This window comes from Loxodonta africana, chromosome 3 (assembly GCF_030014295.1).
Source record: "Loxodonta africana isolate mLoxAfr1 chromosome 3, mLoxAfr1.hap2, whole genome shotgun sequence".
Classification (NCBI taxonomy): domain Eukaryota; kingdom Metazoa; phylum Chordata; class Mammalia; order Proboscidea; family Elephantidae; genus Loxodonta; species Loxodonta africana.
Genome location: NC_087344.1, coordinates 91298912 through 91313508, shown reverse-complemented (window position 1 = coordinate 91313508; position 14597 = coordinate 91298912). Strand labels below are relative to the sequence as shown.

Genomic DNA, 14597 nt, shown 5'->3' with positions numbered 1-14597 from the left:
AAACATATAATAGACAAGCAAGATGGGAGCCCAGAGAAGGGCCAGCAGGAGAGGAGTATCCAGTCGTGAGCACAACGAAAAAGGAGGTGGGAAGGAGCCTAGAAACCAGGTCTCGGGGGGAGGACAAAGGTACAGTTTAGAGAAGAAAGAGCCCCCACTCCCAAATTGCGAGCCTCTCCGTGTACAGGGGGAACAGAGGCCAGGCTGGGACCAAGTGTAGAGTTGGATATGGGAAGATAGAACAGTTAAGAGCCAGGAAAGAGAACTGGCAGAGGTTTGGGGCAGGGAATGTCCTATTCGTTGTGATATCCCTCAGTCTAGCTTCGTGCTGGCACAAAATCGGCGTTTGGTAAATACTTGCGGAATTACGGATTTCTGGAGGCAGGTTTCCGCGGGTCTGAGAGCCGGGTAATTGCAGACAGCCTATCTCCACGGACTTCACCTAACGGAAAACCGCTCCGCGGAAGAAGGAAGCAGCGACACGCAGAGCCCACCCGCCCAGGGGGTCCCGCCCCTCGCCCCGCCCGACGCACGCTCGAGGCCGCGCACTGCGGATGCGCAGACGGCGCCCGCCTTTTACGACGGGCCGGAAAGTAGCGGCCGCAGCCTGCCACCGCCGGGCTGAGCAGGGCCACTATGGGGGTGAGGAGAAGGGGAACCGCTCCCGGAGCGGGGCGGGCGAGGTGGCGTGGATCTGGGAGGCCGGAGCTCGCTCCAGGCGGGAGGGGAGGAGTGAACGCGCGCTGAGAAGGAGCGGGCAAGCAGAGCTTGTTCTGGGAGGGGCGGGGCTGAGCAAGGGGTAGGCGCTGGGTTTGGGATGCGCAGGCGCGCTGACGCCATCGCTCGGGGCCTCTCTTCTCAGAAAATAGCGCTGCAGCTCAAAGCCACGCTGGAGAACGTCACCAGCCTCCGGCCTGTGGGCGAGGACTTCCGGTGGTACCTGAAGGTGCAGCTAGTTGGGCGGGGCCCTAGGACGGAGGAAAGGGCGGAGCATCCGAGAGGCTGTAGGCATCAGAGGATTTAGGGTGGGGTGTCGGGGGCCGGACCCCGGACCTCGGGAAACGTTTCCCGTGTTGGTAGTTGTGTGATTACTGGCTGATCTCAGTATTGAACAGGCCAGGAGCTTTCCCCCGGGCAAGATAAAAAGTGTTTAACTGACACATTAAACGTTCATTTTTGTTTTCTGGATATAATTTTATTTTTAAGAATTTATTGGTTAATCCTTAATTAATGGTGCTTTGGAACTCCTGCGTTTAATTTTTCTCTGCCTAACAAAATGCACGTTGAAGGGACCTTGTGATTATTAGTAAGGTGAATAATTTGTATTGTAAATTGAATAACTCGGTAAGGTGAATTATTTGATTTAAAAAAACCTGTTGACTTCAAGTCAATTACCAGTCATGTCCCTTTTAGGACAGAGTAGAATTGCCCCATAGGGTTTCCAAGGAGCAGCTGCTGGATTTGAACTGCCAGCCTTTTGGTTAGCAGCCAAGCTTTTTGATTAGGTTTTATTTATTGTGAAATCTTTTGTTTAATTTTATGCCTGGCTTAACCCCTTGCTACTCCTCCTCCACCCCACAGTGGTAAATCTGCTACCCTGATGGCATGGTCTACAGAGGTCCCTCTCTTATCCAAGCAGTTTGAGGCCCTTCACTCTTCCAGATGCCATAATTTCTGCTCTTTTACTCCTAGTCTAAATCCCAGAATCCGTCAGTACCTAGCAAAAACCCTCTCTCCTTCAGGAAACCTTTTCTGACCACCTTTATTTCCAAGTATTTTGAAGCCCAAGTTCCAGCACTTATTTGGGGAATCAGCGTTCTTTGGCCTCAAGAAGCACAGTCTAGTGAAGGAGACAAGAAAGAATACAAACAGAGTGGTCAATACTTATAACTCATGGCAACACTGGAAGTGCCTAACCCAGTAGAGTGGGTGAGGGGCTTTTCAAAGCAATTTCTGTACCACGTGAATCTTGAATCCCCAGTTAAATTGGGCACTTCTTAGAGGAGGGTGGGCACACCAGCATGAGAAACAAGTTGGCCTGTTCTTTGCCCAGAGGAAGTCAGGTTATGTCCTTGGTGGGCCTGGTTGTAAGGATGAGGTGAGATTGTGGACAGGGAGGTGGGTTAGGAGCCTGCCTACCTCACATTGTTTTTTACCTTTCCCTCTGTCTCTGTAAACTGAGCCGCTGCTTGACTGATACTCTTTTCTCCCAAGATGAAATGTGGGAACTGTGGTGAGATCTCAGAGAAGTGGCAATACATCCGGTTGATGGTAACTGCCCACCCTCCCTCCTCCCCTCCACATGCACACACATACCACCACCACACATACACCTCTGGGCAGGGATTTGGGGAACCTCTAGCCCCAATCTCTCTGGTGCCCTGGACCCTGTTTTTATGGTTTGGGGATGGCAGTCATCAGTGTGAAGCAGTGGGAACAATATTTATCTTTGGGATGTGAGGCAGAATTCAAGATCTAGGAGAAGCCCTTTCCTCACTCGCAAGAAGCCTCCCCAGGATTCTTGTCCTGACAGGTCACTCACCCTGTCTGGGTCTGGTCTCTTCACCTGAACACTAAGTGGTGGAATTCAAGCTCAGGACCCTTGCGTCTAATTGATATATGACCAGAGGTTCTGTTTGCCCCTCGGCAGGACAGTGTGGCACTTAAAGGAGGACGTGGCAGTGCCTCCATGGTCCAGAAGTGCAAGCTATGCTCTCGGGAAAACTCCATTGGTAGGTCAGGCCCTAAACACTAAGCTCAACCAGGCTGGCTCCCCTGTTTCCTGGTACCAGACCAAAAGCAGGCTTGTGCTACCTGTGGGTGGGCCCAGGCCTGAGGCATTTGTGCAGGGAACACCCTCCTTCCCAGAACCATATCTGGGCACCTGGGCGGGGCCTCGGTGTGGACTCAACTTTGTCTTTTGTTTTATATTTCAGAGATTTTGAGCAGCACCATCAAATCTTACAATGTAAGTTTTCTATTACAATGGCAAGCATGGTGGAATTAAATCTAAGCTGGGAGTCCTGGCCCTAGAGTTATATCTGCATCAGAGTGAGCTGCCCTGGGACATTGATTCTTTCATGCACTCAACCAGCCATTTATTCATCGTACACTGACTGACAGCTTGGTAGGGAAAAGACTTCATAAACAGGCTGTTGGCAGTGTCTCCTTATAAGTACTGGGCTGTGGGATCTCAGGGGACCTTTGACCCAGCCTGGCCACTCAGTTTCCATGGCTGAGAGTGCTTACCTTGTCTACATCTTAAGGGACTAGTAAGTCTCTGAAACCGTAGGTGGGACAGCCCTTTGAAGGGTGTCTCCACTCTTGATACTGTCCGTGTTATTCCAAACAAAAAAACCGGTTGTCGTCGAGTCAGTTCCAACTCATAGCGACCCTACAGGACAGAGTACAGCAGCCACATAGGATTTCCAAGGAGCACCTGGTAGATTTGAAATGCCAGCCATTAGGTTTGCAGCCATATCTCTTAACCACTACACCACCAGGTTTTCCAGAGTCTGTGTTATTAGGTAGTTAAATATTACCGTGTGTCTTAGTCATCTAGTGCTGCTATAACAGAAATACCACAAGTGAGTGGCTTTAACGAACAGAAATTTATTTTCTCACAGTTTAGGAGGCTAGAAGTCCAAATTCAGGGCACTAGCTCTAGGAGGTGGCTCGCCCTCTCTTGTCAGCTCTGGGGGAAGGTCCTTGTCTCTTTTCAACTTCTATTCCTAGGTTCCTTGGGCTTGCTTTCTTTTGTACCTTTTATATATCAAAAGAGATTGACTTAAGACACAAGTTATACTAATACTGCCTTTTTAACATAACAAAGAAAATCCATTCCCAAATGGGATTATAACCACAGGTATAGGGGTTAGGATTTACACACATATTTTTGGGGGACACAATTCAGTCCATAACATTATGTAACAAATTAGTTCAAAGTTGAGGGAGGGGACACGTTCTTTGGGTCTGTTTGTTTATTTAAAGGACGGTTATTTGTATCCATCTGTTCTTACTTAAAATACCTCTCAGCTTTGTCTGGAAGTTAAAGAGAGAAATCAGATGAGGATCCTCCCTTAAGAAAATCATGATCTAGTGGGCCCATCATACAAAAAACAAAGCAGGGCTCAACCAAGAAGTGCCTCAACAGTGCCAGGCATGTGGGGGTATGCACAGAGTTTACAGTGATTGCTGGAATGAGAGTGAAAGCCCAAGCTACTGATTGGGGCCCTGAGCCCATGGGTCAGGTAGGCATGAATGTCCTGCCCATATGACCCCCCCAGAGGTGCCTTCTCCACACACATAGCCCGCTTCAGAGGCATTAAGTCAGTGCTGTGCCCTCACAGCCTGGCAGATAGTTAGCAGAAGTTGGGTTAAGTGTATTGGGACTGTTTGGATGATCTGGAGATTTTATAATTTAACATTTTTATTTGTATTTTGGTATTAATAATTCTATATATCATTTGTTGAACACAGCATTGGGTACTGTACTGGCTACTTTACATGTTATTTCAGATTCTCACAATAGATACTGTAGAGGTTTCCTCAACTCCATTTGACAGTTGAAGGTCTCATGGGAGCAGGTACCCAAGGCAGACTCCTTTCAGAAGAAGATGAGCTGTTCCAGGTCCTATTCTGGACCCACAGGGGCCATCAGGGCACACTTAGCAGGAAGGACAGGTGGCATGGGATCATTCATAGGGCCCAGCTGGGTCCCATCTCCTCAACACACTTTCCTTCCAGGCTGAAGACAGTGAGAAGTTCAAGACAATAGTTGAGTTTGAGTGCCGGGGTCTCGAACCAGTTGATTTCCAGCCTCAGGTGCGTGTGTCTTCCTGGCGAACCTGTGTCTTTGGGGAGGGGATGTAGGACATGACAGCCGAACTTAGCTTCCTGCTGAGACCATGGACTAGGGATTCTCCTTTCTAAGAATAATAATATGTAATTTATTAAGTGCCTACTAGATGGTCGCTATGATTCGGAATCCACTTGACAGCAGTGGGTTTGATTTTTTCTTTTTTAGATGCTGGGCACCACGTGCATTACTTTTTTTTCTCTTCTCCAAGTTTTTTTGTGCTCTAGGTGAAAGTTTACAGCTCAAGTTAATCTCATACAAAATTTTATATACCTATTGAAATGGTACACTATATGCAGTCCCTACAATGTGACAGCACACTCCCCATTTCCACTCCGAGTTTCCTGTGTCCATCAACCAGCTTCAGTCCCTTGTTGCCTTCACATACTGCTTCCAGGCAGGAGCCACCCATTTGGTCTCCTCTGTCTGCTTGAACTAAGGAGCACACTCTTCATGAGTATTATTTTATGTTTTTTATCTGCTTGAACTAAGGAGCACACTGTTCATGAGTATTATTTTATGTTTTATAGTCCAGTCTAATATTTGTCTGAAGAGAGGTCTTCAGGAGTGGTTTTAGTTCTGCTAACTGACGTCCGGGCCCGTGTCTTCAATGGTTCCTCTAGTCTCAGTCAGACCACTGTCTGGTCTTTTTACATGAAATTTGAGTTCTGCTGCACACTTTTCTCCCGCTCTGTCAGGGACACTCTGTTGTGTTCCCTGTTGGGGCTGTCATTGTTGGTAGCCAGGCATCGTCTAGTTCTGGTGTCAGGCTGATGGAGTCTCTGGTTTGTGTGGCCCTTTTGTCTCTTGGGCTGATATTTTCCTTGTATCTTTGGTGTTCTTCATTCTCCTTGGTTCCAAGTGGGTTGGGACCAATTGATGTATCTTAGATGGCCACTTGCTAGCATTTAAGACCCCAGACGCCACTCACCAAAGTGGGATACAGAACATTTTCTTAATAAAATTTGTTATGCCAATTAACCTAGATGTCCCCCAAAACCATGGTCCCCAGGCCCCAGCTCTAGCTACTCTGTCCCTCTAAGTGTATGGTTATATTCAGGAAACTTCTTAGCTTTTGGTTTAATCTAGTTGTGCTGACTTCCCCTGTATTGTGTGCTGTCCTTCCCTTCACCCAAGATGGCTCTTGTCTGCTATCTAGCTAGTGAATTCTCCTCTTCCTCCCTCCCCACCCTCATAACCATCAAAGAATGTTTTCTTCTGTGTTTCAACCTTTTCTTGAGTTCTTAAAATAGTGGTCTCATATAGAATTTTCCTTTTGCGACTAATTTCACTTAGCGTAATGCCCTCCAGATTCATCATGTTGATATTTCCTTAATTCTTCATTGTTCTTTATCATTGCATAGTATCCCATTGCGTGTATGTACCATAATTTGTTTATCCATTCGTCTGTTGATATGCACGTAGGTTGTTTCCATCTTTCTGCTGTTGTGAACATGGATGTGTGTATATCTATTCGTGTGAAGGAGTGGGATTGCTGGATTGTATGGTACTTCTATTTCTAGCTTTTTAAGGATACGCCAGATCAATTTCCAAAGTGTTTGTACATTTTACATTCCCTCCAGCAGCGTATAAGTGTTCCAGTCTCTCCACAACCTCTCCAACATTTATTTTGTGTTTTTTGAATTAGTGTTAGCCTTGTTGGGGTGAGATGGTATCTCATTGTAGTTTCGATTTGCGTTTCTCTAATGGCTAATGATCGTGAGCATTTCCTATGTATCTGTTAGCTGCCTGAATGTCTTCTTTAGTGAAGTGCCTGTTCATGTCTTTTTCCCATTTTTTGATTGGGTTATTTGTATTTTTGTTGTTCAGGTGTTGCAGCATCTTGTAGATTTTAGAGATTAGACGCTTGTTAGCTACGTCATAGCCAAAAGTATTTTCCTGGTCTGTAGGTTGTCTTTTTACTCCTGGTGAAATGTTTCGAAGAGCATAAGTGTTTGATTTTTAGGAGCTTCCAGTTATCTAGTTTCTCTTCTGGTGTTTTGTGCATCATTAGTTATGGTTTGTATTCTGTTTATACCATGTATTAGGGCTTCTAGCGTTATCCCTATTTTTTCTTCCATGATCCTTACCATTTTAGATTTTATATTTAGGTCTTTGTTCCATTTTGAGTTAGTTTTTGTACATGGTGTGAGGTATGGGTCTTATTTCATTTTTATTTGCAGATGGATATCCAGTTTTTTCAGCACCATTTATTAAAGAGACTGTCTTTTCCCCATTTAACAGACTTTGGGCCTTTATCAGATATCAGCTGCTCATATGTGGATGGATTTATGTCTGGATTCTCAATTCTGTTCTGTTGATCTATGTATCTGTTGTTGTACCAGTACCAGACTGTTTTGACTACTGTGGTGGTATAATAGGTTCTAAAATCAGGTAGTGTGAGGCTTCCCACTTTGTTGTTCTTTTTCAGTTGTTCTTCTTAAGTACTGATTTACTTATACGGGGGCCTCTATGCCCATCACTTTTACATGTTACCTCATTTAATTCTCCCAGTAACCATATGAAGTTATTCATCCTATTATTCAGATAAAGAAAGAACCTCAGAGATTTTGTGACTTGCCCAGGGTCACAGTTAGTAAGCATAGGAGCTGTAATGTGAACCCAGAGTCAGTGCTTGTCTCACTTTACTAGTACAGCATGTTCACCACACAGCAAACCTATGATCTAGGCAGAAGAACTAGTATGTCATCCCTGTTTCATAAAAAAGAAGGTCCAGAGAAGGGAAGTGACATGGGCAAGGCCCATCAGGAGTCACGGGTAGTGGAAGGGTTTACCCCAGCCCTCATGACTCCTGGTCGAGGGCTGTAATTTGGAGGAACAACCTTAGTTTTGCAGCAGTTGCCAGGCCCTGGAAGCTCAGCAGTTATTCCAAAACAGCTGCCCACACTGCATATCTGTCTTCCCATCCCAAAGGTACTGTGAGAAGAGGCAGCTCCCTGGTGAGCCCTCACGTGCCAGCCCAGTGTCTCCTTTCCCTCAGGCTAACCACTGCCTTTCTGTCACCTGCAGGCTGGGTTTGCTGCCGAGGGTGTGGAGTCGGGGACAATCTTCAGTGACATTAATCTGCAGGAGAAGGTATTGGTCTTGGGGGCCTTACAAGGTGCTAGAGGACAGCTGGTGGAATTACCCTTTTGTTGATCAAGGCTCATCATTGGAGAGCCGACTCTTGGAGCTTGCTGGGCACACATATTGCTGGATATGTTACTACCCTGCAGAGAAGAAAGCTTTGTTCTCAGGCCTTGAAGGAAGGACAGAAACTTCAATATGTTTAGCACCGATTAATATAGTACTTACTGAGCTCTTCTGAATGCTGGGCCCTGTGTACAAAACTGAGGCTCGGAGGAGTTAAGTGACTTGCCTAAAGTCAAAGCTAGAAGAGCTGGAGTTTAGACCTGAGCTGTCTTGTTGTTAGGATCACACATGTTCATGACTATCAGAGCCTGAACTGCCCCTTTCACATCCCAGTTCTCCACTCTCCACACTGACCTGGGCTCCCTCGTGAGGCTGACGTTGCCCATTTTATTTCACAGGATTGGACCGACTATGATGAAAAGGCTCAGGAGTCGGTGGGAATCTACGAGGTCACACACCAGTTTGTAAAGTGCTGAGCCCTCTCTCTGCACCCTTGCCCGTAAGAACTGAGAATGGAGAAAGTGCCCCAAGCAACAGAGATGCTGAGACTGGTCCCCCATCCTGCATCTCCTGGCAGCTGTCCCAAGCCCTCAGAGTCTTGCGTGGTGGGCTCTGTCACAGCGTCCCAGGCCCCGGACAAAGCCCCTGTTCATGCTGCACTAGTGCAGGCGGGGGAGTCGGGCAGCAGCAACCCCCGCCACAAGTAAGAATGCACAGGAGGTCCCTGACTGCTTCCTGGCACCTTCCGACAGTTCAAAACCCTGCACCTGATCCATCCTGTAAAATACCTAGGAACACATCACTTCTAAGGGCGCTCCAGCTCTGGAGGGGCAACAGGTTAACCCAGAGACCAAAGATGTTGAGGCCATCGGCACAGAGGGCAGCTGGGCCTGTGGAATGATGTTGTGAGGCCAGTAGTTCTGAGCCGAGACTCTGCATTGGCCCTGGAATCCATTATTTGGTTTCCCTTCATATTCTAGGGCTAGGAGAGGTCAGCAGCACAGTCCTGTCATGAATCTGCTCTACAAAATTCCTGCCAGGTGGTCATCTGGTCTCTGCTTACTTGCTGAGACAGGGCACTCCCTGCCATCAGGAGCCCATGTGAAAGCTCCTCCTGAGGCCGAGTCAGCCGCTATGCTCCCTTTAGCTCCTCTTGCTGGTCCTCATTTGTCCTGTGGCCACCCCTAGGGATAATTTATGACCGGTGGTGTTGCAGATCAGTAGAGAAATTACTAACTGCTCAGTAATGGTGCTGGAGCAATTGTTTAATTTTATGGAATAAAATAAGATTGTATCCCTCCTTCACTCCAAGGAGTAGTGGTCTGGACTGCTTTGGAACTGTGTATAGTAGAGTAGTAGAGCCCTGGGCTCAGTGTCTGGTCCACTGCAAACCCCTGGGCGAGTGCCTCCCCTCAGCATCTCTTTTTCTCCATCTGGAAAGTGAGGGCCCTTGCAGCTCTGATGTTAGTGACGTTAATGAGATCAGTGAGAACATAGTGGTAGCATGTCTCAGCCTGCACTCTAGGACAGCAATCTCCAGTGCAAGTGATAGACATTAAAGCTACTGGAAGAGCGGACAGTGGGGAGATAAGACTGGATGGGTCGTAAACATCCTACCCATTCTTGTATGGACAGTCTGTGAAGATCCTCAGTATGCCCTTCCTACATTGTTCCTGAATGGTTAAAAAGTATCTCTGTTAGCCAGTAGTATTTTTTTTTTAAACTAAGTCTGTGTCTAAATACTTGGCTTTTTGTGAATAACAATGAGATGAAGGCTAGGTAAAATTAGGCTGCATTCCAGAAGTGTCCAGGGTCTCTACCTGGCTAGGCAGCCAGTATTTCAGAATGCCTGTCCCATGCCTCTGTGAGCACAGTCCCCCCAGGCTGAGCCCTCTCCCTGTCAGTCCATCAGGGCTCTGGAGGCTGCTTTCTTGCCAGGCCTCCAGAAACCCACAGGACTCTCAGTACTGGACACCGTGGCTTTCCTGGCACCTTTTATGCATCTATTCATTCAAGGGCCATCCCTGCACAAGCTCTAGAGGAAGGAGGATGAATCAGACCCAAGCTCTCTTTTCCAGGAGCAAGTGATCAAGTAGGTATATAGGCCACGAACTGAAATAGTAGCTCCCAACATAGCTGTGCATTGGGTCACTTGGAAAGCTTTTGAAAAAGGCAAGTTTCCTGACTTCATTCTTCCTGAATCAGAATCTCTGGAGATGAGGCCTGAGATTTCCTATTTTTTTCAAAGCATTCCCAGCTGAATCTGATGGATCCAGACCACCATGATCACTAAATCAGATTTCACAACAGCAGGGATTAAATGAGACAGTGCAGGCAACATGCTCAGCACAATGCTGGGGCACAGTGTGCAGGATAAACGGAAACAATTACGGTTTGGTTAGACATGCAGATGCCATTGTCTGCACTGCTCCTTAGTGACCAAGTACTCAGTGCGGAGCCAGCCCAGGGTGGTTGTCTGGCCCTGGAGCCGTCAGACTCAGACCAGGGCCCACTCCGTGTCAGGTGCTAGCTAACTGGTCATTTAATCTGCCATCTTGCCTGTTTCCTGGAGATGCTAGAGGAATCTTGCAATGTTTTCAAGTGAAAAAATTGAAAACTGCCCAACAGGTACTTGTCCCTCCTCCTTGAGCTGGGAAACAGCGATGCATAACTAACCATGCTCTTTCTTGGCCAGCTGCACTTTCTCAGGAAAGGGGCTGTTAGGGCTCCCTCTTCTGGACCTCTATTTAAAAAAAAAAAAACAGCTGCCATCAAGTTGATTCTGACTCTTGGTGACCCCATGGGTGTCAGAGTAGAACTGTGTTCCACAGGGTTTTCAATAGCTGATTTTTCAGAAGTAGATTGCCAGGCCTTTCTTCCAGGGTGCTCTGGGTAGACTTGAACCTCCAACCTTTCAGTTAGCAGCCAAGCATTTAACCATTTGTACCACCTAGGGGCTCTCTTCTGGGCCTAGTACTTTCCATTTAGAAAAAAATGAGGGTTTAGAACTAAAAGATAAAATCTAACAGGAAGAGACGAATCCCAAGTGCCGATTATAAAAAAGAGCCAGTTAATTTATGGCAGATGAAGAGGAATTTACAAAAGTTGATGTGATAAAGTCTTGTGGGCTTTGGTTAATTGTAACAAGTTCACCCTAAATCAATAGTGCACATTGACTGTGAATTAAAAATGATCTCAGGCCACATTAAAAGAAGAAGAGCTAGATGAGGGGCAAGCATAGGTCCACGCTACTTCAGACTGGGCAGCCCCTGGCTGTGGTAAATGGGCCCATTTGGTGATGTGCGTGTGCATGAGATTACCAACAGAACTAGCTACACTTGGAGACCATTCCCCGTGAGAACACGGGTTTATTTAGGAGAAAACACTAGGAAGGTGGGGAGAAGGGGCAGACGTGATCCACCTTTACGAAGCTGAAGGATTTGCACGTAGAAAAAGCAAAGGCAATTGTACTCTAGGGCCAAAGGTCATGTTCCAGGGAGACAGATTTCAGCCCAGTGTAAGGGTGGTTGTTGCTGTAGATCCTGACTCATAGCAACCCCACGTGCATCAGAGTAAACTGTGTGCCATAGGGTTTTCAAGGCTGTGACTTTTCGGAAGCAGATCGCCAAGTCGGAAGCAGAGGCGCCTCTGGGTAGGCTCGAATCGCCAACTTTTTGGCTAGTGGTTGAGCACTTAACCATGTGAACCACACAGGGACCTCAGTGTATAAGGGTGGCTCCTAATTTTTGTCCAGAATTGGAATGTGCTGCATCGTAAGTAGTGAGCTCCCCATCCCTGGAGGTATTCAAGAACAGATTATAGGGATTTGGGCATCAGATGTGATTTAAACAGGACCAGACTTACCACCTCTGAACTCAGAGGTGATTTGATGCACCCAGACAGTGAATCATTGCAATAGACAATCCTGAGAGTTTTTACAACCTTCCATTAAAAATTGCTCCTACATAGAGTTGAACTGAAAAAGTCTTTGTTAAAGGCTAGTCGGTGAGACCACCAAAGACTTTTTTCTCTCTTTTGAAATATCTGAGACAACCATGTTCTAACAATAACAGCTAGAGGAGAAAATGAATCTAGAATCCATTTACTCAAGTAGTTGGCTCCTTCAGGTGACTAAGCTGTGGTCAGTTTGTTTTTACTCTTCCCCTTCTCTTGGTGTAAGTGTGCAAGGGAGGCTACCTCCGAGCACATTTTTTGTTTTTACTCTTCCCCTTCTCTTGGTGTAAGTGTGCAAGGGAGGCTACCTCCGAGCACATTTTACATTTCAAGCTGTGTTCACTCCCTCCTGTCCAGCCCAGGAACCTCTAACTACAGCAGGTCGCCATCCACTGTCTTGTATACCACACACACATACCACACATGCATGGTAGGGGCACGGAGCTGCACAGGATAGTCCTTAGCCCTGAAGACATGGGCAGGGAAACAATCACAACACAGGCGGGACATTCAGTCAGTCACAAATATTCACGGAGCCCCACTTTGTGCCAAGCCCCTAGGGCCCCACCAGTTGCTTTGTCTAGCAACAGAGACAGTTGCAGAACCAGTGCGAAAGTGCCATGATAAAGGTTAGCTCAGCATACTTTGGCCATACATATGCACGAGGGACACTAATTCTGTCTTGAAGCAGTGGGGTCAAGGAATGTCCCCTAGAGAAGGTAAAAAGTTGAGCAGAAGATACCCAAAAGGGCAGAGAGGAGGTTATTCTCCCAGCAGGGGCAACAGCAAATAGCATGGCAACCCCGAGGAAGAGATCAGTGGGCCAGCTCCATCAGAGTCTCGCCTGTCCCATTAAGTGGTATGGACTTCTTCCCAATAATTGAAAGTCACTAAAGGATTTTAAGCAGTGACTTCAGATTTGTATATGAGAAAGGTCGCTGACTGCAGTGAGGAGAATGGACTAGAAGGCGAGAATCAAGTCTAGAGGCAGGAGGGCCAGTTAGAGGTGGAGGAATAGACTCCACCTTTTAATGGGAGGGGCTACAAAGTCACCTTGCAAAGGTGTGCACACTGGGAGGGGATGGCTGCCGTCTCCAGCAAGAACCCACCATGTGCAGGCCCCTTCCTGGCTAAAACAGAAGTCAAGTCTAGGAGCAATGGGTGGATGGAGAAGGTATGGCCCATTCTTCTGGGAGGGGACATACAAGCTGGGCTAACGAGGACAGGAGGACACTGCATCGGTGCTGGCAGGAACGGTGCAGCCACTTTGGAAAGCAATCTGGGAGTTGCTCAAAATGTTACACATAGACTTGCCACATGACTCAGCATTTCCACTCCTAGTTATATATCTAAGAGAAATGAAAACATGTCCAAATAAAAACTTGCACACAAATGTTCATAGCAGTATTATTCTTAATAGCCAAAAAGTGGAAACACCCAAATGTCCATCAACTGATGAACAGATAAATGAAATGTGGCCTATCTAGACAATGGAAGATTACTCGGCCATTAAGAGAAACGGTGTTCTGACACATGCTAAGACACGGATGGATGGAGTCAGCTACATAGACAAGCAGGTACTTTTAGATGGATTTTAAGGATTAAATGAGATAATGAAAGTGCTTTGTGACCGACTCACAGTATATGCTCAATTAATGTTAGTAATTATTACATTCGTGTTGTTATACAGGGGCTGTAAATATAGCATTGCTATGAGTTGGAATCGATTCACTGGCAATGGGTTTGGTTTGGTTAAAAGAGCCCTAGTGGCTCAATGGTTAAGTGCTTGGTTGTTAATTGAAAGGTCGACTGTTTGAACCCACCAGCTGCTCCATGGGAGAAAAGACCTGACCATTAGCTCCCATAAAGATTATGGCCTAGGAAACCCAAGAAAGCAGTTCTACTCTGTCCTGTAGGCTCACTGTGAGTCAGAATTGACTCCACAGCAAGCAACAGCATAGGGCTCTTAAAAAAAACCAAAACCAAACCCATCGCCGTTGAGTCGATTCCGACTCATAGCAACTCTGTAGGGACAGAGCAGAACTGCCCCATAGGATTTCTAAGGAGCCCCTGGTGGATTCGAACGGCCGTCCTTTTGGTTAGCAGCCGTAGCTGTTAACCGCTGTGCGACCAGGGTTTCTGTAGGGGCTCTAGGTGAATAAATAAGGCAGCAGGATATAGCGCAAAAGGACCCAGAACTGAAATCGCAAAACCAGAATTCTAATCCCAGCTGTGCCACTAAATCCCTGGGCAAGCCGCTGGGATCATGGGTAAAACGAAACACAAAAACCCTACCTTTAGTAGTGTCGTAATGATAAACTGGAGAAAACAGTCTGTTCATTTTGCTCAATGGAGAGGCTTCCCCACCTGAAAAATGTTAAGAGCAATCTTTTCTGGCTTAGACAAGCCAAAATTTAGCACAAGAGATTCAACTGGTTAAAATAAAAACACACCAATTCTAAATCCTTATGTGGCTTCAGCACTCCCTAAATTCATGGGAATCGTCTTTATTGAACCAGAATTTGGGATCAAACAGCAGCAGCAGTTTACGCCTTAAAATAATTAAGCGATTTTGTAAGAGGAACAGGTTTATGGAGAGGATGTCACCATTTCCCACCATTCACCTGAAGAG

The 14597-nt window shown here is 46.6% G+C and overlaps 1 protein-coding gene across 5 annotated transcripts; it reads left to right on the top strand.

The window, feature by feature from the left end:
* Nucleotides 1-534: 534 nt before the first annotated feature.
* Nucleotides 535-9316, top strand: CZIB (CXXC motif containing zinc binding protein). 5 transcript variants are annotated; one of them, XM_010591263.3, is made up of 8 exons: nucleotides 535-642; nucleotides 863-946; nucleotides 2215-2271; nucleotides 2651-2732; nucleotides 2937-2968; nucleotides 4747-4824; nucleotides 7889-7954; nucleotides 8410-9316. In XM_010591263.3, the coding sequence occupies exons 1-8, from the start codon at nucleotides 637-639 to the stop codon at nucleotides 8485-8487; spliced, it is 483 nt and encodes a 160-aa protein (XP_010589565.1). In that variant the 5' UTR covers nucleotides 535-636; the 3' UTR covers nucleotides 8488-9316. The 5 variants fall into 5 exon arrangements, with proteins under 5 accessions (XP_010589565.1, XP_023405351.1, XP_064138066.1 ...); XM_023549583.2 differs by lacking the exon at nucleotides 2215-2271; XM_064281996.1 differs by lacking the exon at nucleotides 4747-4824.
* The last annotated feature ends 5281 nt before the right edge of the window (nucleotides 9317-14597 follow it).